Source organism: Nematolebias whitei, chromosome 1 (assembly GCF_014905685.2).
Source record: "Nematolebias whitei isolate Nwh7 chromosome 1, NemWhi1, whole genome shotgun sequence".
NCBI lineage: Eukaryota > Metazoa > Chordata > Actinopteri > Cyprinodontiformes > Rivulidae > Nematolebias > Nematolebias whitei.
Window position 1 is genome coordinate 7,973,739 of NC_056498.1, and position 27,442 is coordinate 8,001,180.

Here is a 27,442-nt window from a genome sequence, read left to right on the forward strand (position 1 = left end):
TCTGCTTCAGCTCCCTTCAGCTGCTGCTCTGCTTGAGCTCATTTCAGCTGTTGTTCTGCTTCAGCTCCTTTGAGCTGCTGCTCTGCTTGAGCTCATTTCAGATGTTGTTCTGCTTGAGCTCATTTCAGCTGTTGTTCTGCTTCAGCTCATTTCATCTGTTGTTTTTACTTGAGCTCATTTCAGCTTTGGTTCTGCTTCAGCTCGTTTCAAGCTGCTGCTTGAGCTCATTTCAGTTGTTGTTCTGCTTCAGCTCCTTTCATCTGTTGTTTATACTTGAGCTCGTTTCAGCTTTTGTTCTGCTTCAGCTCGTTTCAGCTGTTGTTCTACTTTAGCTCATTTCATCTGTTGTTTCTACTTGAGCACATTTCAGCTTTTGTTCTGCTTAAGCTTTTTTCAGCTTCTTTCTGCAAACTTCAGCTTCCTTCATTCCTTTTCAGCTTCTCTCTGCTCATTTCAGCTGTTTTTAGCTTTTTTCTACTCTCTTCAGTTTATTTCTGCTAACTTTATGTTTTTATTCTTTTTTCAGCTTTTTCTGGCAATTAGTTTTTAAGCAATCTCAGCTACTCTATTTGGGGCTAATTACATTTTTTTTTTCCCTGCTCATTTTAGTTTCTTTATTAATTCCAGAATTCTTTGCAATTTATCAATCCTCCTATTTCCTACACTTATTTCAACATATTCTCCTAGATTTATGGTACATTCAGCTTTTTCTAAACATTGTTTCTGCTTTTATTTTCCTGCTTTCAGCAAATATCAGCTGTTCAAATTCAGCTCACATTAACAGTTTAGAGAATAAACCTTTTCAGCAGCTTTCAGCAATGCATTCCACAATAAGCCTCCACACTGCATTTTCACAGGAAGTGACATTACTCTGGTTTGTTTCTAATCCTCTGCTGAAAGGCATAGACAGACAACTGTGTTTATGCCAGTATGTGTGTTTGTTTATCCTGATGCATGCTCAATAATCCAGGTAGAAACATCCAAAAAAGTTCAATCTGGTCCTCTGGACATTCAAAAAAACAAAAAACAAAACAAAGCAAAAAAAAAAGTAAAACGTTTCGTCTCTCATCCGAGAGACTTCCTCAGTCTGAGGTGCGGCATTCAGCTCAGTCTCTTAAATAGCACCTTCTCAGAGTGGATCAACCAGTTTGCTGCTGACAACCAAAACCAGCTGATCACATGATCAAGAAGGACCATCAGCCTAACAATGGATCATTAGCACACTGATGGCTGTTTACTATTCACAGAGGGCTGAGTGATACTAGCAATCACAGCATTATAAGAGGGGGACAATTGAACCCGGAGGCCTCCACCCCCTAAAAGCCACAGTGGCTTTTAAACCCCAAAATACATTACGGCGAAGACTGGTTCATCCCAAAGATCCAGTCCCCCGGCACAAACAGTAATATTGTGTATGCTGTTCAGTGTCAGGAGGGTGATCAGTCTTACATCGGGGAAACTAAACAGCCACTGGCCAAAAGAATGGACCAGCACAAAAGAGCAACATAATCAGGCCAGGACTCTGCGGTCTACACTCATCTCCAGGCCAGCGGTCACTCTTTCAGAGATGAAGATGTTCACATCCTGGACAGAGAGGAACGATGGTTTGAGAGAGGAGTAAAGGAGGCCATCTTTGTGAAAAGAAATCGTCCATCATTAAACAGGGGTGGAGGCCTCCGGGTTCAACTGTCCCCCTCTTACAATGCTGTGATTGCTAGTATCACTCAGCCCTCTGTGAACAGTAAACAGCCATCAGTGTGCTAATGATCCATTGTTAGGCTGATGGTCCTTCTTGATCATGTGATCAGCTGGTTTTGGTTGTCAGCAGCAAAACTGGTTGATCCACTCTGAGAAGGTGCTATTTAAGAGACTGAGCTGAATACAGCACCTCAGACTGAGGAAATCTCTCGGATGAGAGACGAAACGTTTCTATAATTTTTTTGCTTTTTTTTTTTTTGAATGTCCAGAGGACCAGATTGAACTTTTTTGGGTGTTTGTTTATGTTACCTTGTAAGGCCCATTGTTCCAACACATGTGAGGACCAAAGCCTGGTCCTAATAAGGTTCAAGAGTCGTTGATGGATTAGGAGCAGTGTTGCCAAGTCTGTCTATTATAAATGACTTTGGGCTTGTTGTTTTTCTAAAGTCGTTTGCAATTGTGAGTCGCGGGTTGCGTTTTTTTGGGCTTGTTTTGAACGTGAAGTTGCTTATTTGGGCTTGACTCTTTTTCCGAGTGAATCTTGTTGATTATCTCCCAGCTCTGAACAATAAAGCAAAAGACAAGTGGTAGTAGGTAGTTTGTCCCTTCTGCACCCACATTTCCTGTTTATCGCTCCTGCCCAAGTTGTCGAGGCAACAGGCTCATGCTCAAACAAACACTCATACTGTGGCCGACCACTAGGGGGCTCCACTCACACGCAAATGTCAGGATGTTTTGTTTTTAAAAATATGTAGAAAAAATATGATTGACATATTTGTTACATATGCAAAAAATAAAAAAATTAATCAGAGCTTAAAAGTATGTTATTCAAAGTGTTTATCATAATTTTGCAGTTGTTTATGTGTAATGTCATAATAAATGTATATTTATACTGTTTAAAAACAGCCTCTGTTTTACACAATGTGGTGGGTTGCCAGTTGGGCTTGTTTTCATAGAGCTGGTTGCTTGTTTCTATCATGAGATCTGGCAACACTGGTTAGGGGTTAAGTTTAGGACTAAGGTGGGAATTGAGGATTTTCATTTTTCATTTAGCTTTTATTTATCCAGGTAGTCTCACTGAGTCACGAGAACTCATTTTCAAGAGAGACCTGTTTAGGGAGCAGATGTTGGGGGTTAAGGGCCTTGCTCAAGGGCCCAGAGTGGGACAAATGAGGATGGAGGCAGGTGTGGGTGTTTCACCTTTTCCACCCACATTTTTTATGTTAATGGTACCGGGAGTTGAACCTGCAACTTCCTGATCACAAGCCCATCTTCTCTAACCTCTGTGCCACCACTCCCCAGCTGGGTTAGGGTTAGGCATGTACTGGTAATGGTTAGGTTTAGGGCAGGGGAGCCCAAACTTTTTCCCTGAGAGGGCCAAATTTAAAATCTATCAGAGGACTTGGGCCAAATGCAGTAATATAATGTGAAGTGCAAGGGTAAGGGTTAGGCTCTAGAAATGCATGGAAGTCCCCGTAAAGATAGAAAGACAAACATGTGTGCGTGTGTGTTTATTAAGAAGATATCTCATGAACCACTGGATAAACTTTACTATAACCTGCATAAAGTAAACTTTGGATGCACATTTACAACTTGTTTACTTTCGCAGTCAACTTGAGTAAAAATGGCTGCCACAGCCAGCTGACATTAGACGTAACTCCGTCCCTTTTACAGATACTGAGCTAAATTTGATGTGGTGGCAGCTGAGAGTCATTCTCATTACATAGTTTATTTGCTCACAGATCATACTATTGCATTGCATTAGATTATGCATAAAGTTATTTTTACAAGGTTTGATCAAACAGTCCATTATTTTTATCATAAGATAATCTCAGTTTAAACCTCTTGTATAAAAGGCAGCTTGTAATATGCATATCCATGTTTTTGCTTTATTTACGTCTCTAATGGGCAATAAAATTAGGACACAACAAATTTTGAAGCACAACTGTTATGATGTACCTGGTTGTGCTGATGTTTTGTTAACACTGGCCAGAGGTCGGTCTGAGCAAACTGGTTAAATGTCCTGCCAGTTTGGTAAAACTGTATAACAAACATTTTTATCCAGCAGTGTAATTCAGAAGAGGTGTCGGTACTAATATTAATACTTGCATTAGTTTTGTAATACCTGTTATTGTTGCTGCTTAACGATTGTTAGGGGGAGAATGGATTTAGCACAGCTGTATTTATCAGAGGATGATTAGAGGAAAAGGCTTTGTGCGCATTTACGGCCAAGAAAAGACCCGCTCAATACGATGATTCAAAATTCATCATGTTAGAGGGCAGACAATACTATCTGCTGCCTTTTCATTATATATTACTCATGCAGCACTATTCAGTCCTCAGAGCATTTCCCACGCAGTAGCTGAAATGGAATTTGAGTGGCTGGAATGTGATGCAGAGGGAAAGCAAAAAAAAAGACCGAGGAATAAAATTTACTGGAGAAATGGCAGAGGGAGCTACACCACCAAGTGCAGGAACATTTTTATGTTTTTCACAAGCACAGTTCAGCTCTGCATGATTCATGTTTGTGCACAAAGGTGCTTAAAACTTTCAAATCATATTCAGCATCTGGCAACTAAAATTAAAGTGTCGGGAAAACTGTTAATCAAACAAGCCAGCGCAAACCTCCTGGGTCTTAGTGACATTTAGTTTTGTATGAAGTATGCTCGCACCAGCCCTGCTCGTTGAGTCAGCAGAAGAAGATGAAAAGCTAAAGCAATGAGGACTGTGGCAAACACTGGCTAATGTCTTAAAGGAATAGTCCAGTCATTTTTGAAAGGAAGTCAGGCCAAATTGTTATCAGTAGCTGGAAGTATCTTAGCGGCCATGGCATCAGTCGTGAGGCACAGAGTGTGGAAAAGAGGCAGAAGTATTTATCCAGGCTGGGCTAAGGTCCTGTTGACACCAGAATGACCTCTAGAAACGTTTGCGTTTTTTCAGTGCTTCATAGGGCAAATAGACAAAAGAAAAAGAGAGTGGGTTTACATGAAAACGTCATAGTTTCCATGCCAGGCAGAGTTGCCAGATAAGAAATGAACTATTGCACTGCCGTTTTAAAATGATTGTACTTTGACACAACTTGTTTATTTGTGCTGATTGAGGGCGTTGTAAGACGAGGTACTGTATGTGAGCTGTGCTTGGTGAACATGTGCACACAAAAGGAGAGTAAAACAAACAACTTGATGTTTATCTGGCAACCCTGAATGGGCTCAGCTGCATGCAGTGTCTGGACAATCATAGTTGCATCCAAACTGGTGCATACAGGAACATTCCTTTGGACCAAGGATGTTGTTGGTTTACTCCTACATGCTGGAAAAAGGGTGAGTATCATAAAAACTCTGCAGAGCATTTCAAACCTCTGTGGGGGCGTTCCCCTTGAAAACCTCCACTCTCGAGATCTGGATTCAGAAACCTTCGGTTTCAGAGAGAACGAAAGCTGCTGTCATGGACACGACGTCCAGATACCAGAAAAGCTCTGGTATCACAAAATAAACAAATAAATAAACTTGTGTAAGCAGGGCCCAACAGCTAGCCAAATGAGTGCCAGATTTATTTTCTAGTTTTTCAGGCTTATAAAACTCTTTCTCAGAAAAAAAACATACAAATGTCAAAAAATGCTATATTATCAAATATTAAAGCTTTATCTTCTGTGTCACGCCGCTTCTTTTCTCAACCAAACCACATTTGCGTTATTAAGCCAAGGTCAGTGTGTGGAGCGACTGCATACAGGCCGATGATGCTGAGGTTGCTGAAAGCATCAGTCTTCTAGAAGCTGAGTAGACTTGTAAATCACCATGGCAACCAGCGACTCAACACATTTTGACACGCTGGACTTTTCATCACTTAACAGGTTCTTTGACACATTATTCCATCATGGCCAACCCAACAAATATTGAAAAATAAAGCAAAATATTATCATGATTATAACTTTTAAATAAGAACTGAACATGAGCCTCTGCATAATGTAGTAATTGACGTTAAAAAACAAAACCCAACATGCTTTAACCTGAAAGTTCAAAATAAGATGATAGATTGACAACTTAAAAGTCTGGATTTGCCATAACTTAAAATATTACAAAAAACATGCCCCAAACTACTTTTTGGACCTATAGGAGAATATATTGTAATTTAATAGTTGAATAGTGAAATAATTTCTTCAGAACCTTTGTAGCTGTAAATATGCCTTTCATGTGTTAGCACCAACCTTCCCCTCTCCACATTTGGTTCCGGTCATGACGAGGCCAGGGTCCGGCAGGTCTCCCTGGCCGTCCTGAGTGCTGTAAACGTAGGTCCCACGACATTTAACCTCGATGCCGCCCGTCCTGATGGTCGTGTCTATAGACACTGCGTTGGTGCCTTTGGGCTTCTTGGCAGCACTGTGGCACTGGATTTTACCACATTTGGCATCACTGCGTAGAAACACAAGAAAATAAACATAAACCTTCTTTTCATCAGTAATAGTTCGTGTGTTGCTGAGATTTTGAGCAGCGTTTGCTGAGCAAAGGTGCACGTCAGCTAAAGAGTAAGAAAGGTTTTAAAAATAATGGAAATGAGTCTTACTGGAAAAATAAAAATAAAAATGTTAAAAAAACAACAACTGGACTTTAATTGTAACTGAAGACGTTTCGCTTCTCATCCGAGGAGCTTTCTCAGTTCCTCAAATGAGAAGCGAAATGTCTTCATTTTCAGAATAGAAGTCCAGTAGGTTTTTGTTTTTATAAAGTCCGGGATGACTGAGAATCTTCACCAGCTTACTGGAAGAAATGTGGTGATAATGGTGAAGATTCTCAGTCATCCAGGACTTGATAAATCCAAAACCTAATAGACTTCTATTCTGAAGATGAAGATGTTTTACTTCTCATCCAAGAGGCTTTATCACTTAAAAAAAATCAGAAAGTCCTCACAATTCAGACAGTTTTTGATTTGATAAAACCTCCTGGATGGGAAGTGAAACATCTTCAGCTTCGGAGCAGAAGTCCAGGAGTTTTGTTTTTTAATCTTTTCTTTAATTTAACTGTGGTTAAGTTCATCACCTGTTGCTGAACGATGAAGACAGTCTATGTGTTCGCTCCATGTCTGTTCATTCATTACCTTCATCTGATAAAACACCCATTAAGATCAAGAGCTCTTTAATAAGGATGACCTGGCCCAGAGGTCTGGAGCAGATGCCATTAAACAATGATACACAAGCAGTGCGCTGATGTCCCCATTCTAAAGGATTGGATTAGTAAATGTTTGTAGTTATCGAGATGAGTGTTTTTCTGGACTGAACAGGGAATGCAAGTAAACCTAAATGTTTTTGATGCAAGATACTGAAGTGAGTATGAGTTACACTGTGTGGAAGAACAGAAGGAGGTTTGTCTCTCTGCTTGTCTGAAACAGCACAGACTGACGAATTTACAGTGGAGTGAGTGAAGGGAGAAATTGTTGGATGAAAATATCCTCTATTCATATCAATTACTCAAAAAAGCCACAAGGACACAAGATGACATTTTACCGGTTTTTACTTGCAAGGACAGACTTCCACTCACAGGCTTACACAGATGCATCATCGAGCCCGGTAGCGAGAATCTGCACGGGGCAGCGTGCAAGAATTGTTTTATGCTTATCAGTTCTTGGCTCAGAGGCAGGCCCTGATGACCTCGGCCTCATCCAGCTACACATGCACGCTCCTCTCCGAGAGGGAAAATAACTCTCTGAACTCTCACACATGTTTCAACATTAATTTAACATTAGTTAGTGATAAACATCCTTGACCTTGACCAAAATTCCCCTGACAGCAATTTTATCCACCACCTGTTGCAATGGTGGTGCCAAGGAGTAGTTAATGGTGGCATTGACCAACATAGATTAATCTTCGGCCACCCCAATCATTTAAGGAAACTATATTTTTATGCAAGATGAAATCTAGAAATCATATTTTCCTCAAATGTTTGAGGTGGCTGGTTTATATCTATTTATATGGCCAGGGCCATCTTGGATTTTGTCGTGGCAAACTAGTTTTTGACATGACACCTAGATGCAGCAACACACCAAAATGGACGTTGGCAATTCACTTATTTTCCAAGTTATCATGCTCACAACATGCATGGATGGACAGACGGTTTTCCAAATCCCACGCTTCGCTCCGCGACAAGGGACAACAAACATTTAACACTAGAGGTTAAAACACACACATGTTCTCCACAAAAATGCCTTTCAACTTACAGTGAAGGGGTATGGAATAATAGTGAGGCTTAAAATAAGTCAATGCTTTAAAAACACATTTCAGGGTTGGTCTAAAATGGCTACAACTCATTTTTGGATACTGTTATTGTCATTTTTCAACATGCCATGATCTCAGTGTAAATCTCTGTCATTTAAGGCAATGAGTGATACACATTCTAGGCCTTTATTTAAAACAAAACTTTGTGGGACTAAAGTTAAAGGCACCACAGCGCCCTGAGACCTCCACCCCTCATTGTTCTGTCTTAGCTGTGTGTAACCTGAGAAACAAAGCCCAGGTAATAATAACGTGCACTTGTAAAGCTTATTGCTACAACACCAGAGCAACACTTCACAAACTCCCAGAGGATGTTAGACCTCACAGCTCAAAGTGCTTGTGATATCAGAGATTAAATGCTTGTTTCTGTATCATACACATACACACACCTGCTCAGCAGTTAGGTCCATGCTCACTGCACATGTCAACGTGTTCTTGGACCCGAAACTGAACGCTACACTCAGTGGACTGAAAGTGTGTGCAGGATGGAGAAAGACAACACAAGAAGTTCTGTTTGAGTTTATGATAGAGAAATATACGGAAAACATTCTAGAAGGTTTAGTCAAGGTGGAATAGGTGCTATTACTTTACTACAGTTACTCATTGATCATTTATTATTTATGTATAGAAAAGTGTGACATGTCTGATAAAATGTTCATTTAAATTCATGCTTAACTTCTTAAGCAATGGTGTTAACAAACAATCCTTGGTGGAGGAAATTACAGAGTGGTGGATGGTGGGTGGCGTGTGGATGTCTTACACCGGGCAGATTTACATATTCTATAATCATCTCGGTGAGTCTGCTGTCTGAAACATTTTCATCCCTCGTGTCAGACCGTAATGGATTTGCGCCTCAGTGGCTCCTGCAAACAGCCATCACCTACCATAAACCACAAGCTCATTTGCATTGTTAAGATGCTAATTTAGCTCTCAGAGGATGGAGAGGACAAAGGGCTAACTCTGGGTGCAAGGGGACTGACCATCAAACCTTGCATTCTGCAGCTCAGCACGTGCACTTGAGGGCTTGGATGACAACAGGACCTTGAAGATGAACTGTGGCCATGTGGAGAAAAGGAAACATGCTGAACAACTCAACAGAATATGACCTTGAAGATGTCTGAATTACTAATGTGTCAGAACACGGAACAACACTTCTTTCATTTAGTATAGCTGAATAACAGAGATAAACCGTGTCCTCCATTTTCACTTGATGATACAATTTCCAGGTTGCACGGCAGTGCAGTGGTAAGCACTATCACCTCACAGAAATTAAGTCACAGGTTTGCCTTCCGGCCTTTCTGTGTGTAGTTTGTACTCTCTCCCTGTGCATGTGTGTTTTCTCATAGTACTCTGGTTTCCTTCCACAAAACAAATCATGCATATTAGGGTGAGTGGTATGGTTCGTAGATGTGAGTGAGAATGTTTGTTTTGTTTCATTTGTATCTTTGTAGCCTTGTGATGGACTGGAAACCTGTAGGCACCAGCTCTGTCGTGACCCGGAAAGGAAAATGCGAGTAAGTAAAATGGATGGATGGATTCAATTTCCTGGAGTTTTAATGACTATAATTCTTTCTTTCTCCTCTCTCGCTCACACACACGGGCATGTGCCAAACCTAAAACAAATAAGCTCACATTGTTTCTTCTTTATTGGCCACACATAACAATATAACATTTAAATCACACATTTTCATATATAATATACAAATCACATTGCAAATATAAAAATGTTGCATATAAAAATGATATTAAAAGTATTATTTGAGGTTTTTATTACAAACTGCAGGACTTGATCCTCCAGAGATCTACACTCAGCTACTAAGTCTTGGCACTGATTTTTGAGGTGCTTCTGAAGCTCCTCATGATTGCTTCGTGCACACTTGGCAACTGTCTGCCCTCTGTTGTGTGTGTACTGACAAGTGCATAGTCTCAATAGAAACCATCCACTGCAGTCCAGAAGAATGGGTGTTGATGTCCGATGAGCTGGAAGAAGGACATCTTCCAGCTTTCATAATTTGACATTCCAGATGGGTATGCTGAACTGTGGTGGAATGTTCCAAAAACATACTATGGTGGAGCTCTAGGTTGCACTTGTTCTTACTGCACATGACGAAAGGTTCTACTTCTATACTTGGAATCAAAGTAGTCAATTAAGTCCTCCATCCCATCTGGTGTGTGCCTCTGATAAACCATGCCATCCTGCACCTTGTCTTCTGGAAGCAAGAACAGCCCATCAAGCTTCCTACAAAAGTATTTTGACATCATAACTGGTGTGGTACAGATCAGTCTTCCCCAAGACTTGGATCTTTCTCTACATACTCTGGGCTAAGTTGTAGAAGCAGCCTTGTCTTGTTACTTGAGGCCCAAGCACAAAGGCCACTGGCTGGATAGAAGCTAACTCAAAGTCAATAGCTATAACACAAGGCTATGGGTAAATGGTGTAGTTACCAGCCATAACTCAAGAGTCAGGCCCAAGTGAGGGAGCTGCTCCTCAACAGCATACACTATAACACACTGATGCCACCCAGAGCTAGAATCATGGATTATGAATGGCCTTGGATCTGCACCACTAGTGTTATTCCACTCATAGATAACCAGGTCTTGGAGAGTGGCCAGATATTTAGGTAGACATCCACTGTGTTGATGTGTAAGATCCCACTTGTAGCTTTAGATTTTCTAAATGCTGGCATGGACTTTTCACTGGCTTCAAGCAGAGTCTGTGTAAGGATCTGGTCAGGCTGACTTCTTGACTGCTTTCCTACTGTCTTCATCGTTGTGTGTAGCTGTATGTAGTGTGTAAATTAGCGGAGCTAACACAAAATCTCTAACTGCTCAGATGACTCCAACATTTTTCAGTCAGGTCACCTGAACAGTTTCTTTTTTTGTGCTGAAACGTTTCGCCTTTGATCCGGAAGGCTTCATCAGTCAAGGAAACACACAACAAAACTGATTCTTCTCCTAACTGCTTACTCCAAAGTGGAACAGGAACAAATGACCTGACTGAAAAATGTTGGATTGTATACCTGGATTATTGAGCATGGACTTTGTTGCTCAGATGAGTGTCACTTAGTGTGTGTCACACGTCTTTGTTTCTGTCTAATTAAAGCTGTCTCGACCAATCACGTTGTGTCCTGTGTACATGTACTAGACCAATAGTGTGCCTAACGGCCACTGGCAACAATAGACAGGAACAAAAACATCCATGCTAGGCTGATTGGTAACGCTAAATTGTCCCTAGGTGTGAGAGAGAATGAATGGTTGTTTGTCTAGTTTGTCTCTATGTGTCCCAGTGATGGACTGAGACCTGTCCAGGGTGTCCCCCTGCCTCTCGCACAGTGATAGCTGGATAAGGGTACAGGTGACCCCCGCAACCCAAAAAGGAAGAAGCAGGTAAAGATAATGGATGGATGGTGCCCACAACTGTAAATAAGAAATGCATGAGCAACTCTGGGGGTTAACAGTTTTAAGGTATCACATATATCATGATTTGAATGTTTTAAAAATAATAAAGAAATTGTGAGCTTTTCTCTCCTTTTTCATTAAGGCTGTGAGTTTGTCTTGTGACTGTCTTGTGAGCTTTTGTCCATACACCAAGTAATACCAGGGTTCCTTTTAAAAGCTATATGGTCCCTGTTTAACCAAAACAAGCCCTGTGTCTGCATCAATGGCACAAAGTCAAGCTTGTTCTCAGTGCAGGTCGGACACTGCCCTTGGTCTTCAATCTTGTTTGTGGTGTTCATGGATCTGAAGCTGCAGTTGTGGAGAGGAGAATGTCTGATTTTGGAAAGCTCAGGGTCTCATATCTGCTTTTTCTAGATTAAGTGGTTTTGTTGGCATCTTTAGAGTATGACCTTCAGTTTGTATTGGGGTGGTTCACAGCCAAGTGTGAAGTAGTTGGGATGAGAGCAAGCTCCCTAAAGTTTTAAATGGTAAATGGATTGTACTTATATAGCGCCTTTCTATCTTATGGAGATACTCAAAGCGCTTTACACTACAATCTGTGCCCTCATTTACCCATTCATACAGCACTCTGCTACATCTCTACAAAGCTAATTGAACAAATCATTCTAAAGAGACTAATCAGAGCTTTATCACATTCATACACCGATGGGACACACATCGGAGGCAACGAGGGGTTCAGTGTCTTGCCCAGGGACACTTTGGCATGTGACTGCTGGTGGATTCGAACCCCCAACTCTTGCATTGGAGGACGACTGCTCTAACTACTCAGCCACAGCTGCCCTGTGGCCACAGTCCTCAACAAGAAAAAGATTAAATGATCCCTCTAGGTTAAGACTGAGTATCTGTCTCAAGTGAAGCAGTTCAAATTTATGAGTGATGGGGCAGGAGATGGATCATTAGACCAGGATTTGGTCCACAGTAATGAGGGTGTTGCTTCAGTATGTTGTGGTAAAGATGGAGGTGAGCTAAAAGGTCATGTTCTTGATTTACTTTAATTTTTCCTTAGTTGACATTACCACCCTCAACTAAGGACATTATGGTAAATCACGACAGAAAGAACGTGACCCCGGATACAAGCAGCTAGCATGATCTCCCTTTTTAATGTTCAGGGCATTAGAAACAAGGTGAGGAGCATGGTCAACAGAGAAGAGCTCAAGCTGCTGCTCGTCCATGATCACAGGAAGTCAGCTGATGTGGTTTATTCTTCTTATTAGGATGCCACCTGGACATATCCCTCTGCAGGATTTCCAGGCTTGTCTCACTGGGAGGGGAATCTGGGGCCAACACAGAACTCCCTGTAATTACTACTGTATATATTCTCTTGAGCCCGGGAATGTCTTTGGATCCTCCAGAAAAAAGTACATTGGCTTTGCCACTCCATCTGATGGACATCGTACTTTGAACAATGGTACAAATGTGTCTCTTTTGCTTTACATGTAAAAATGTTTCATATTTCAAGTCACTTTGATTTCATACTCTTCCTGGATAAAAAGAAGAAAATTGATGGATGTCTCCAATACCACACGTTTTATTATCTACAAAAGTACAATAAGAGATGTGAGAGGAGAATCTCAAAATGTGACCTTGTCTAGTAATTTTTTTTACCTGATTTGACCATGTTCAGTTTAGCTTTTTTTTTTTATTGTTTGTGTTTGTATGACTGTTGCTGCAACCATCCAACACCCACATTTTTAATATTATATATCCAGCAAAATATGATAGAGCCAAAACAAATAAATACCTATGCTCTGTGGAAAACATTAAACAAATTAAAGCAAACTGTCCTGATGCATGCTCAATAATCCAGGTAGATAAATCTAACAAGGTTAAGTCAGGTCCTCTGGATGGATTCTTCTTGTTAAAACATTTTGTGTTTTATCCAAATGACTTCTTCAGTCTGAGGAGCTGCAACAAACGTGGTCTTATAAGCAGCACCTCCTCATTGCAGATCATCCAGTTTGCTGGAGACATCCAGAACTAGTAGTTCATGTGCAAAAGGAGAACCATCAGCCTAACTAGTGACCTGATGGCACTAACGATCAATCGTTAGGCTGATGGTTCTCCTTTTGCAGCCTTTTTGCCACACTTTTGTTTTAGTACAAAGAGACATTACATAAGTATGTAAAACCGGAGAGAGAGAAAACGAGAAGTTTTGGGAGAACACGCTGGAAAGACAAGGAATAGTTGACAATTCTGCCTGAGGTGATTTGTTTGTTCATTCTTAATCATCAAGGTAGTAAATGATAAATACCTGTAGGTTAAAAATTATGGTCAATTGTTGATGTTATATATTTAAATCCATGTTTTATGTTATTATTTTTAGACTTTTAGTTGTTCACCCATAATCTTCTGTCAGCGGGCACCGGGCAAGCAAAATCCTACCGAAGGTACAGACCCAGCTACTGAATGAATGGGTGAGACAGATCAATTTTGCAATTGAGGCTTCAGAGGCCAAAGAGCACATCCAACAAAAACTAACAACACGCTTAGATCAGACCACATTTCAGCAAGTAATGGATTTCAAAGATAAAGCACAGAATGTCTGGTCCAAGAACCGAAAACAAAAGAAGTTTAATTAACTGGTAACTCGTCAAGCCCATCCCAATTCCAATAACAACATATTCAGTTAAGACAACACACCGGTAAACAGTCACATGCCAGAGAAACAGAGAAGTGGGTGAAGAATTTATCTGACAGACAGCTCACCCAGCCGGAGACAGAGATTCTTGCCAGGGCACTGAACTTTGCGGTTGCACCAAGAAGAATTCCTCTGGTGGAGATGATCACAGCCACTTAGTCAGCCATCCACAATAACAGAATTACAGAGTTTGAAGCAAAACAACTCAGGAAAAAAGTTTCAGCCTGCCTCAGCAATGCCAAACCACCACTTTCCAACATCAGTAGAGAGGTGAGGGATGCACTCACCACTCTCAGCAAGGACAAAATCATAATCATCCTTCCAGTAGACAAAGGAAGGTGCACAGTAATTTTGAACCAGAACGACTATCATGAGAAAGTTATGACACTCCTTAGTGACTTAACCACTTATGAGCCACTGAAAAGAGATCCAGGAAGTAGTTACAAGAAGAAGTTACAAGACTCTGCAGTCTATGGTCTGCAGGCCAGTGGTCACTTTTTCAGGGATGAAGGTGTGCCCATCCTTGATAGAGAGGAATGATGATTTGAAAGAGGACTGAAGGAAGCCATCTTTGTGAAGAGAAACCATCCATCATTAAACAGGGGTGGATGCCTCTGTGTCCATTTGTCACCTTCTTACAATGTTGTATTGCTAATATCACTAAACCCTCTGTGACTAGCAAGTGGCCATCAGGGCACTAACGATCTGTTAAGCTGATGGTCCTCCTTTATCATGTGAACAACTAGTTCTGGATGTCACCAGCAAACTGGTTGATCCACTATGAGAAGGTGCTATTTATAAGACTGGGTTTATTGCAGCTCCTCAGACTGAATAAGTCTTTTGGATAAAATCTCTTTCAAAGCCGTCCAGAGGACCTGACTTAACTTTGTTAGAGGTTCCACCATATTGCATGGGTTTGCTAGCATGTGGACAGCGTGTCCACATTCCAGTAGTTTCCACGTGAAACCTCAATTTGTTTGTTAGTTTTTTTTACCTTATCTTTTGTAAAACAAAGTAATTTGGGTTAAGAACAAGAACTTTTTAATGCAAAATTTACAGTTTGCACACATAATGTTACGTGGCAAAGTGATGACTTTTGTGCTCTTTTTGTGTTTCCAGTAGGTACCACTGATGTATTTGCTTTATTTTACTGTCTTTTTTTTTGTACATATTTATGGAACCTTCTTTTTGTTGTCTTGCCGAAACGAATTAAACCAGAAACAAAGAGTCCACATTTAAAGAGACATAAAATTTGCATTTGGAGTGTGTGATCATTCAACCCTGGCTTAAAAAACCCTCATATTTTACAACAGTGATTAGCCCTTAAGGACTCTTGGGACGATAATGTTCTAGAATTGCGCCGCTCAAGGCGGCTGCATGTTGGAGCAGCTCTGTTACTTTCATTCTGAGATTTTGGTTTTGAAAACTTTAATTCCTCTTTTTCTGGATGTAAATCACATTTTTGGGATGATTGTTTCCTCTGGTATCAGATGCTGTGCAGCTGGAAGGACTTTTACTGAAACTTTTTTTAGTTTTGGACATTTGTTATGATGCGTAACCATGGCAACAAGGCAGTTTCTACAACCAACAGCAGCTGATTAACATCTCAAAAGCTCAAATAATATCTCAACTACAGCCCCAAATCTCAAATGAGTTGAAAAGGATGTTCTGTGGACGCATTCTCATCTACCTGCCAGCTGTGCTCGAGTGCCTGACCACTGAGATCCTGGAACTAGTAGGAAACATGGCTCATGACAGCAGAAGGACAGGATCGTCCCTCGGCACCTACAGCTGGCCGTCTGCAGCGATGAGGAGCTCGGCAGACTGCTGCAGGTGGTCCTACAGCCCAGGGGAACCGAGAGGCCAGCTGAGTCTGGGTGGACAGATCGGACAGCATCTGCAACCAGTTTCTTAGGATCCACTGTGGGATGGACCTTTACAAGAGATCCTTCCTGTCTACAACCATTAGTATCTATAAGATCTCTTAATGAAATGACGATAACGAGTTACAACAACAAATAATTTCCCTCTGGGATTAATAAAGTATTTTTGAATTGAATTGAATTGAATAACGGTGGGCGTTGGACTTTAAGTTTGCTTTTCATATACAGCAAATATTTTAGTTGCTTTGTTTTGGAATGAGTTAACCAATTAAATGAACAGTTACAGTGTTGTTTGACAACAGTTGTATTTATTTTCATGAAGAAATTATGAGACTGATAGAAGCTTGTCTAGTTGGTTGTGCTGGTGAAGGTTAAAGTTCAATGGTGTTACAAGTAAACTCATATTTTATTGTTATGCTTTTGTGACTGAAACATTTGGTGTGTTTTTTCTGCTTTATTTTGGTGGCAAAATGCAGTTTTCCTTTTGTTAGAGTTGTCTTGAATTATTTTGTATGACGTTTAAACTTTTACCGACATCTTCTGACAGCCTCTCTTACCTTTTGTCACACTTCTTGTAGTTGCTGTGCTCATCTTTCCCACAGTTCCCAAAAGCGTTCCCTGCTGCGTTGACATCCTCAAAGCAGGCGTCGTGAGCTGGTTGAGCTCCTGGAAACACAAAGTTCCCCCTTCAGTCTTGTGGACTGGAGTGGTTCAGACTTGCTGTACTAACAACTTTAGCCATGTTTTCTCCACAAAGAGTAAATGCTAACGTGCTGATCATACGTGTTGAATCAATTATATGTGAAGGGGATGTGTCCCCCTCACATAAAAAAAAAACATTAATTTGAGACCCCCCACATTTACCATGAGATATTAGTTCACCCAGTGCTGTTTCTATTTCTTCAAGAACAAATTAATTCCATTTGATTAATAGGATAATTCTGTACTCAAACCACTAAAAGTCCAGTCCAGGTTTTCCTGGTTACCTACAAGAACTCACCACACTGCATGCAGTGTTTCCCCAAGGTCACTTGGCTTGGCAGGGTGTTCATTTCTTATGTTTATTTTTGTTGACGGGGCAGGGGGAGGAGGGGGAGAGACCTCTCTGTTGCATGCTAGGTTAGTGCTACGTTAGTGCTGGCAGTTGTTGAACTGGGTGGGGTGGGGGGGTTAGGATGCATGAGAGAAGCAGAGGGCTACGTCTGTAGCATCTTACCTAGCGCATCAATATTGTGCGCTGCTAGCTTAGTGCTACATTAGTGCCAGCAGTTGTTGATGGGGGTGTAGGGTGGAGTGGGGGGATGTTTGAATGCGTGAGAGAAGCGGACTGTGCTCTATTCATACAAGGAGAGCTGTAGGTCAGGCTACTTCTTGTTGTGCCATGCTCTCTAAAATAGTTATTGAATCACATGGCAGCCACATACGTAGGTAACGTGGATGTTTAACAACCCGCTAAAATACATCAAAATGCATCTACTTTTTCAAAATTTTATGGGGGAGAATCTCCCCAGACTCACTACCAGTGTCCCCCCCCCCCCCCCCCCCCCCCCCCCCCCCCCCCCCCACACACACACACACACATTAGAAATGCTTCTGACACCAGTGGGGATGATGCACAAGTCCCCTGGCAAAAATAATAAATCAGCCAGTCTGCTGTGTTTTATAAGGATGCAGACGCTTAATAAACATTGTTTCAGACATAAACAATGACATGCAAAATAAATTTATTTCATATTTCTAAAAGAGGAGAAGAGTTGTTTTATTTTCTTTACCGTAGCCCCAGAGCTGCAGGCACTGCTGTTCATGGGTGAGGCACATGCCGTTGTAGCAGTAGGCTAGTCTGTTTTGACATGGGGAGCCATCAAGCAGGTAGACATTGCTGGGGCAGTAAGGGGAGGCCCCAGTGCAGTATTCAGGCAGGTCACATGCCCCCGCTGGCCCCCGGCACATGGTGCCCGCCTGCTTCAACTGACACAGACAGCAAACAAACAATCAGAAGGACAAGGAGGAAAATACACTATTTGAAGTCCAGTCAACTGTTTACAGTCCAGGCAACTATAAAGTGATTTTCTGTCAAATAGCTATCAATAGTTGGTCCCTTAAGAGTCAAGTAAAATGCATAAAACTGAGTTTGTATCATGTTCTGTGGTATGTTGAACCCAAGTGCAGAAAGACACTGGAAAAAAAATCAAAGGTAAAATAAAAGATTCTAAAACAAAAGGCTGACGTGGCAGCAAAACTTACAAATCACAGGAGCAGGGAGACATGGAGGAAGACAGAGCATGACGGCTATGGGAAGCACAATCCACAGACAGGGAGGAAACACAATGCCACTGAACTTAAAAGGACACTAACGAGACAGTGTTATGAACACCTGGGGCGAATGGAATTGGAACAGGTAAATCAGGAGCTGACAACATGAAGGAAGAAACACTGGGGAAGGCAGGAAACATACGAATCTAAAGAAATGACACAAGACAGAACACAGATTCTCACTGTTTGAAGAAAGAGGCAAGTCAAACCCTGAAACTGTCCAATTTATTAGAAAAATGGAAAAGGCACCTTTAAAAACTTGTATCTGTTTTTAGTATTCTACTCCATTATGTGTTTACTAAAATATATTTACTTAATATTATATGCAGAAATAAAAGCTTTGCAGAGAGTGGTGAAGGCTGCACAGAAGTCTGTTGGAGTCAGTCTCCCTACCATCACAGACATCTACACCTCCAGATGCAGGAAGAGGGCCACCTGCATCATGAAGGACCCCACTCACCCAGCACACACTTTTTGCCCCACTCCCCTCAGGAAGGAGGTTAAGGAGCATTAAGTGCAGAACCACTAGACTGAGGAACAGCTTCTACCCTGAGGCTGTTAGACTCATGAATCTCTAACTAGAATAATCACTGTGAAAAACCATATCATGTTGCTGCTGATCTGTTTCATGTTGCTGCTGATCTGTTTCAATGTTGATGTGTTCATGCGTGCACATCTGCTCACAGACTCATGTTCATGTTTGTGCTGATGTTCAACGTTTTATGTTATGAGTGCTTAGTGTATATTTAGTTGATGTTTTTCTTAGTTCATATCTTAGATGTTATTACTGTTTTTCTTATACATTTTATTGTTGGATGTAACTGGGACCTTGTGTACATAATTTCGCTCCACCACATGTACCACATGAGGTGCGAATGACAATAAAGAATCTCTTACTCTCTCTGACTATATACACTGTATTTGTCAGTACTGGTAATTACATTCTAGCCAGTTCACTTAGAACAAGTCTCTCTTGAGAAAAGACCTATGACAAAAACGAGATTATGTGTACATAGGTGAAATGAATACAGAAAAAAATAGTGTGTGAGTAAAATCAGAAATTTGCCCAGAAATATGAAAAATAAACCAACACTTGGACATGTGCACTGTTTTTAGTTTGGAGTTTGAGTCTATACCCCACCATTAAAATGCAAAAACTAAACTCTTGAACTCAAACAGATTAAACTTTTTAATCTTCGTAGTCAATGCCATAGGAAGAAGGGGTGTGAAAGTGTTTCAGCACCTCGTGATGGATGCCAGAGAACATGTAGGTCCAAATATATAGTTAATTAATTAATGGGGGGGGGGGGGGGGGAGGAATAACAAGGAGTACACCAATGTCCTCTGTCGCTGAAGGATTTGAATAGTGAATGTTTGTATTTGTGGAGATTAGTGTTCTTCTGGACTGTAACTGAACATAGAATGAAAGTAAACCTTAGTGTTTTTGTTACAACATATTCAAGTGGGTAAAAGGTACACAGTATAGAAGGACTGAGGTAGTTAAAAAAAAAAAAAAAAATTCAGAACTAGGAGCCATGGTGGAGCCAGGGGTGGTCAATGGTGGCCTTAGCCTCCCCCCCCCAATAGATTAATCTTTAGCCACCCCACGAGCCACCCCAAGTTTTATTTGAGGTAACTATACTTTTCAGCAATCAAAAAGTAGAACACACAGTTTCTTCAAAGGATAGTGGAGGATGCAACCACACACCAACCTAGCTCCATCTTATATTAGAGATCTTATTGTTCCATATTTTCCTAACAGAGCACTTTGCTCTCAGACTGCAGGTTTACTTGTGGTTCCTAGAGTTTCCAAGAGCAGAATGGGAGGAAGATGTTTCAGTTATCAGGCTCCTCTTTTGTGGAACCAACTTCCAGTTTCTGTCCATGAGGCTGACACATTGTCCAGTTTTAAGACTTTCCTTTTTGATAAATCCTATATTTAGGGTTGGCTTGTCATGCTGTCTTAAGCTTAGACTACTAGAGGACAAATTGACCTCATTTCCTTAAATGAATTGTTAAAATTGAACAGTTTTCATTTCATATTATTTCTATCTTAACATGTGGTACTTGACCTGCCATTGTGTATCTGTTCCTCTCAAACCCAGCCGGTCGAAGCAGATGGCCGCTTGTCCTGAGCCTGATTCTGCTAAAGGTTTGTTCTTCATGAGGGAGTTTTTCCTTTCTACTCTCGCCTTCATGTTTGCTCAAGATGAGAGTTCTGTGATGGAGTTAAATTTAAAACAGTCTGCTCCTCAGATAAATAATGTTAATTATTATTTTTAAATGTGAATGTTTCTGTTCAGTGCCCTGAGATGACTTCTGTTGTGACTTGGCGCTTTATAAATAAACAGAATTGAACTGAAACGTTGGAACCTACTGTAAGGAAGGAGGTTCTGTTTTCGGGTTTTCTGTCAGTTTGTGTACAAGATTACTCAAAAAGTTACAAACAGATTTTCATGAAATTCTCAGGAAATATTAAGGATGTCACAAAGAAAAACTGATTAAATTTTGGTGATCTGGATCACCATCCAGATCCAGGAATGTTTTCAAGGATTCTTATCTGTCTGCACAACATTACTGTATCAGTGACCCTAGGGTCTTGGCAGAGGTGTGTGCTCTCCGAGTGCTTCGAGCTTTTCAAATCATCATGCTCACAATATGCACAGGCAGACGGATGGATGAAGGGTATGTATGTTTAATTTCCAATATTTTAATATCTGTGTGCAAACATTTTCAAATTGCTTAAAAGCCACAAAAAGTGAACAAATTAGTTTAAGGTCATACAATTTTGGCAATCAGTCCAAAGTGTAAATCTTATTTTTAATGTTCATATTCAGATTTGACTAAATGCACCTGCATTATGCATTTCACTGCATATATTTCCCTTGGTTCCCAGGGATATGACTGTGGTATAGTGTTGAAAGGACACTTTCCAAGAAAATCTGCTTGAATTCTCAGGGAATTTATAAAGTTTCAAAAGAATGTGAGTGGTTCATCTGAGAATGCCTTTAGCCAACACTGGTTTTAGAGGCAGACAGTCAGGCATGGCAGCCACAACTTTGAAACCTAATTTGAAATTCACTGCAGCCTTTGAAACATTCTAACTTAATCACTCAGTTAAAAAATATGTTTCTGTACTTTAAGAAACTCAAAATACAAGAATCAGGATACAAACTAAAAACAAAATGTTACATTCATTTGTTTTAGCAATCAAAACAATAAATTAATTTAAAAAGGAAAAATTAAAAAAATGCATGCATAAAAAATTATTCAAGGTCCAAAATACAACCAGAGATGCATAAACCCTGTTTCTTTGTTTTAAACCAGTTGTCAGATTTTATTGAAACTCTCTGAAAGTATCCAATGAATGGACGTCTACAACAGATTAACCTTTGGAGTCATCTGTTGTGACTTGGCGCTATATAAATAAACTGAATTGAAATTGAAATTGAATTAAGATTCAGGATAGTGGACACCACTTATTGACCTTTGCCAACACAAATTTGGTTATAACTTACATCATTTAGCAGATGTTGACCTAAACAAGTAGTTCCGCTAAATTTAAAAAAAAAATCTGAATTTATTCTCAGAATTCAGTGATTAGGGTCAGAATTTAAGAAAAAAAAAATTTTTTTTTGCAAGGTGGACCTAATCCTCTTCAAGATAGTTAAAAAAAAACTTAAAAAAAAATCTATACTACATATTAGTGGATGACACAGAAGTGGCTTTTCACTCCTGTCCTGGTCCCACAGAAAAAAAATCCTGTCCTATCCCACTCCTGGTAACATGACTCCTGCACCCATCCTGCTCCCAGTCAGAATCACTCCCGCTCCTGTACCGCTCCTGCTTATATCTCTTTTAATTTTTAGGAAATATATTGAATTTGATTTATTCTTCTACCCATTCCTCATTACTCATTTTATATTACTTTGTGTTTTGCAGTTTAATTTCAAAAGATATGACAACAGAAACAGTTTATCTGTGGTGAAATAGAGAGGCATTTATCGCCTAAATCCAAACAAAAGCCTTCACTAAAAGGCACAAAACAAATAATACATGGCCTGTAGTGCCTATAAAAAATTTAAGTTCAATAATCTAGGTAGATAACAACAAAAATGGTTAAATCATGTCATCTGAACCAGTTTCTTTATACGAAAATGTGAAATGTGTGGTTCCTATAGTTTTTCTACAGAGGATCAGCTGCTGAGTCCCTGTTTCTAGCTCTTTTGGAGGTCAGTTACAGTAAAAATAAAAAAAAAACAACAGTGCATGGGTCACACCATGAACCCAAACATGACATATAAAGTTGCATTTTACTAACTTATTGAGCAACTGTTTCCTTTAAACAGTGACATTACTGTCATGTTTCAAATTGCTTAAACAACAACAACAACAAAAAAAGAAAAATAATGTACCAAGCAGAGAACTCAACAAATAAAAATAATTAAAGGCATTATTGTACATTGGACGACATCCTCATGAAGTTCATGATCTATGTGGTCGAGGTAACGAGCTCGTTTCGGTCAAGCAGGATGCCGTTCAGATTACCAGACTTCAGAGCATCATTATCAGACTGGTGCATTGCAGGTCTGGTGTTGCTGATTGAAGCTTATTGAGAGAAAACTACAAAATAGCGGCACCTGTCTAAAGTATATATATATTTTTAAATTTCCTTTTTTGTCCTATTGGTTGGTTCCCGCTCCTGTCTGGTCCTGTTAACTTTTCATCCTGTCCCATCCCAATCCTGTGAGTTATATTAAAATTGACTCTTGTCCTACCAGAATCCTGCGGGAATCCCGTGACCTGCAGGACTCCTGAAAAATATGTAATCTTCTACATATTGATAATAACATTAAACTGAATGTCAAAGTCCATAGTCAATCATCCAGGTACAAACTCCAATAATGGTCAATCAGGTCATCTGGACAGTTTCCATCTTACCACCAGTAAACTGGTTGGTTCACTAAAGGAGTGTACTGCTTAGTGGGGAAAACAGTTTACTTGGGACTCTCAGACTGATGAAGCCCTCTGGATAGAGGGCGAAACGTCTGTCCACAAAAAAGAAACGGTCCAGATGATCTGACTGACCAATATTGGATTAAACTGAATGGATTTGGGGCAGCTGTGGCTGAGTTGGGGGTTCAATTCCACCAGCAGTCACATGTTGAAGTGTCCCTGGGCAAGACACTGTGTCCCATCAGTGTATGAATGTGATCTAAAGCTCTGATTAGTCTCTACAGATTCAGGTTATAATTGCAAAGATGTAGTAGAGTGCTGTACGAATGTGTGTGTTGGAGGTAAATGAGGACACAGATTGTGTTGTAATGAGATTTGAGTATCTTGATTAGATAGAAAGGCACTAAAACAGTACCGTTCATTCCATTTGTTGATCTATGAGGAACATGTAGACTGTTTCTCTTCTTTTAGCATTCTTTGTAATTATTGTTTTTGTGTCTTGTCAAGGTTCAAGGTTCAAGGTTCAAGGTGACTTTATTGTCAATTGCATCACGTGTTGCATGAGGTGGATCCAAATTGTGTACTCAAGGTCCCAGTTACACCAAAATAGCAAAAAAAATAGTGTAGCAATAATAATAAGAATGTTACAAGAGTATAAAAAATGTATACAATGATTTAAGACATATGCTAAACAATAATAATATAATATAATACAATGTATTAAACAGCAGCCTGAACATGAGTCTGTTGTGAGCAGATGGGTATGAATACAGCAGCGTAAAGGCAAGAGATCAGCAGCATGGATAATCAGCAGCACAGATAAAGTGTCTAGACTTAAAACATTTTTATTCAGGCAGCCTTTTAATACCTAGTAGTTATTTGGCAATCTTGTTATGTTTCAATTGCTTGTTTTTATTTTTTAACTGTCTGTTTTTTATTCTTAATTGTTTGTTTTTAACTTCTGTATTGTGCAGCACTTTGTGCACCTTTTGGCTGCTGGAAAGGGCTCTATAAATAAAGTTTGATTGACGATTGATTGATTGATTGAAGTGTCAAATGTCCAATTAAAGTGTCATTACAGTGATTATCCTGGTTAGAGATTCATGAGTCTAACAGCTTCAAGGTAGAAGCTGTTCCTCAGTCTAGTGGTTCTACACTTAATGCTCCTCAACCTCTTTCCTGAGTGTAGGGATGGCGCCATCTAGTGGGCCTTCCCCTGTCTGTACTCCCTTGTGTCTCTGCTTTGATTATCTGATTAACATCACCCGTGTCACATGTCCTGTTTGTGTATATAAAGTCTATCTGTTAGTCCTGTCAGTGCCGGTTCGTCGTTGGGTATTGACTGTCCTGTCCTGCCAGTCTGATGCTGTTTGATCCTGTTCCTGAATCTGTTTTGTAAGTTTTGCTGCCATGTCAGCCTTTTGATTTATTATTATTAAAAGCATTTTATTTCGTACGCCTGTCTCCCGAGTCCTGCCTGTGCAACTGGGTTCTCTCCTGTCCTGACCTGCCTTGAAATCCTGACACTGAGGGGAGCAGGACAAAAAGTGTGTGTGCTGGGTGAGTGGGGTCCTTCATGATGCAGGTAGCCCTCTTCCTGCATCTAGAGGTGTAGATGTCTGTGATGGTGGGGAGGCTGACTCCAACATCTTCTGTGCAGCCTTCACCACTCTCTGCAGAGCTTTTCTTTCTGCAGCTGTGCAGCCTCCATGCCACACGTTGATGCTGGAGCACAGGATGCTCTCCACTGCACACCTGTAGAAGGAGGTGAGGACTGAGCTTCCCAGTCCAGCTCATCTCAACCGTTTGAGGAAGTAGAGTCTCTGATGAGCTTTCTTGATCAGGCTGGTGGTGTTGTTGCTCCAGGTGAGGTTGTCATTCAGGTGAACACCCAAGTACTTGCAGCTGGAGACACTTCCGCCGCAGATCCTCCTATGTTCGGGGTGGGGGGTATGTTTGCTCCTTCTGAAATCCACACTCATCTCCGTCTTCTTCACATGTTCTTCACTTGTTCACAAGGTGTTCCACCTCCTGCCTGTAGCTGGACTCATCATTGTTTGTGATGCATCTCACCACCACTGTATCATCTGCAAACTTTACAATATGATAGCCTGGATGGGTAGTTGCACAATCTATATATATATAATATATGAGCAGAGTGAACAGGAGGGGGGGGGGTCAACACACAGCCCTGGGGGGAGCCAGTGCTGAGGGTTATGGTGGAGGAGGAGAAGTTGTGGATCCTTACAGACTGCGACCTGTTGGTCAGGAAATCCAAGACCCAGTTGCAAATGGAGGGGCTCATTCCTACTGTGAGTAGTTTGTCCATTAGTGTTTGGGGGATCATGGTGTTGAAGGCAGACATGAAGTCCACAAAGAGCATATGGATGTAGGAGTCTTTCTGCTCCAGGTGGGTGAGAGCAGTGTGGACCACAGAGGAGATGGTGTCTTCTGTTTATCGATTCTTGTGGTATGCATACTGGTGAGGGTCCTCGCTGGTGTTGATGGTTGCTTTGATGTGGGCCATGATGTCTTTCAAAGCATTTAGTGACTATCGGGGTGAGGGTTACTGGCCGGTAGTTATTCAGACCAGTCACTGCAGAGCTCTTAGGAACTGGGATGATGGTGGCAGTCTTCAGGCAGGTGGGAACTGTTGCCAGCGTAAGGGAGGAGTTAATTTGTTAGCCAGCACCTCACAGAGCTGATCAGCACAGTCTTTCTGCACCTTCCTGGGATGTTGTCTGGGCCAGTTGCTTTGTGAGAATTAATCCTCCTGAAGGTACTCCTCATTTCTGCTGAGGTCACTCTAGAAGGAACTCCTCTTCAGATGGTGAGATGAGTCTGGTGCAGAGTGGTCTGTCTGGGTCTTCAAAGCATGCATAGAACCTGTTAAGCACATCTGGCAGTGATGTGTCCCTAGGGTATTGTGCACCTCTGTTGTCATTGTTTGTGATGCACTTAATGCCCTTCCACGTGCTCTGTGGGTCCTGGGATGAGAAATGTCCCTTTTGGTGTTTTGTGAGATTTTGAGAAGTAGTAATTGCAATATTATAATATTTGTGTATTGTAATGTTCATGGGAGTGGACCCCAGGAAGAAATCTCTACTATGGTAAAGACTAATGAGGATCCTTAAATAAAAACACAAAAACACATTAAACAAAATCTTACAATAACACATGACATCCCACTCAACTGCATTAACAAAGTTTGGACAAAATGGCTCGAACACTATTCCTTCTTAATGTAAGTGCACTCTGGCAGATATGCATTCTTAACAAGGAACAAAATGATCTTTGGACACATGATAATAACATTTAAATAGGAATGTACTAATGCTAACAATTGACAGCCTATGTGAAAAACAACATCATGATTTAAGAGCCATAAAGATTCAAATGTAGAGGAAAACACACACACAGGTTTAAAAGATGGAAAAAAATGAAAGGAAAAAGTCTTTTCCTCTTCCATAATGCACGTGTTTCTGCTGTCTTCAGTACTTTGTGATTTCTGTCAGGTTAAAGCTCTGTAGAATTTGGCGTCACTGATCTGTATGTTATAGCAAAATGTCAGGATCTCCCTTTAAGAGAGAGATGTGAGGCGAGATGAAAGGAGCTGGTGTGAGAGCGACGAGCCGCACCGTGATGGAAGCTGACACGGTGTGTCAACCTGCTGACAAAAAGACTGACAGCAAACTAATGATACTGAGCTACTGCTGCAGGCCACCTCAGCTGTCTTTACACACTGTGTGTGTGTGTGTGTGTGTGTGTGTGTGTGTGTGTGTGTGTGTGTCTTACTTTACAGCCATCGCAGCACACTCCGTGGGCACATTGAGCCCCCTCCTTTAAGGTACAATTGTTGGCATTGCAGCAGTCATTGGAGCATTCCTGTAAATGATCAGACATAAAGTTGATTTTACAAACTTCATCTTCAACACTGAACAACTTAAAGGTCACACAGTCCAAGGTCTTCATCTCATTTCAACTTCTTCAACATTTTGTAACAAACACCAGCCAGGATCAGTGAACACAACACGAGTAGATCATCAGGGCAAGAGAAGACAGGATGACTGGCAGGTGTCAATCATGGGGACTGAAGAATAAGAAAAGTGGCCACTGAATGTCACATTTTTCAGGAGCAATGGCTGACTGATTATTATTATTTATATATTTTTTGCTGCGGGGAAAAGCAGATGTGTGTTCAGTTTGTGGTGAGGGCAGATGTGTGTTCAGTTT

The 27,442-nt window shown here is 40.8% G+C and overlaps 1 protein-coding gene across 1 annotated transcript in view; it reads right to left on the minus strand.

Annotated features, from left to right (window-relative positions):
- adam19a (ADAM metallopeptidase domain 19a) overlaps window positions 1–27,442 on the minus strand; it is a 158,315-nt gene that overhangs the window by 82,783 nt on the left and 48,090 nt on the right. The window contains exons 7-10 of the mRNA XM_037681636.1: window positions 27,005–27,094; window positions 17,713–17,908; window positions 16,498–16,606; window positions 5,903–6,107 (exon numbers count right to left, since the gene is read on the minus strand). Of these exons, the coding sequence (XP_037537564.1) occupies window positions 5,903–6,107; window positions 16,498–16,606; window positions 17,713–17,908; window positions 27,005–27,094 (600 nt within the window). The remainder of the gene's footprint in view (window positions 1–5,902; window positions 6,108–16,497; window positions 16,607–17,712; window positions 17,909–27,004; window positions 27,095–27,442) is intronic.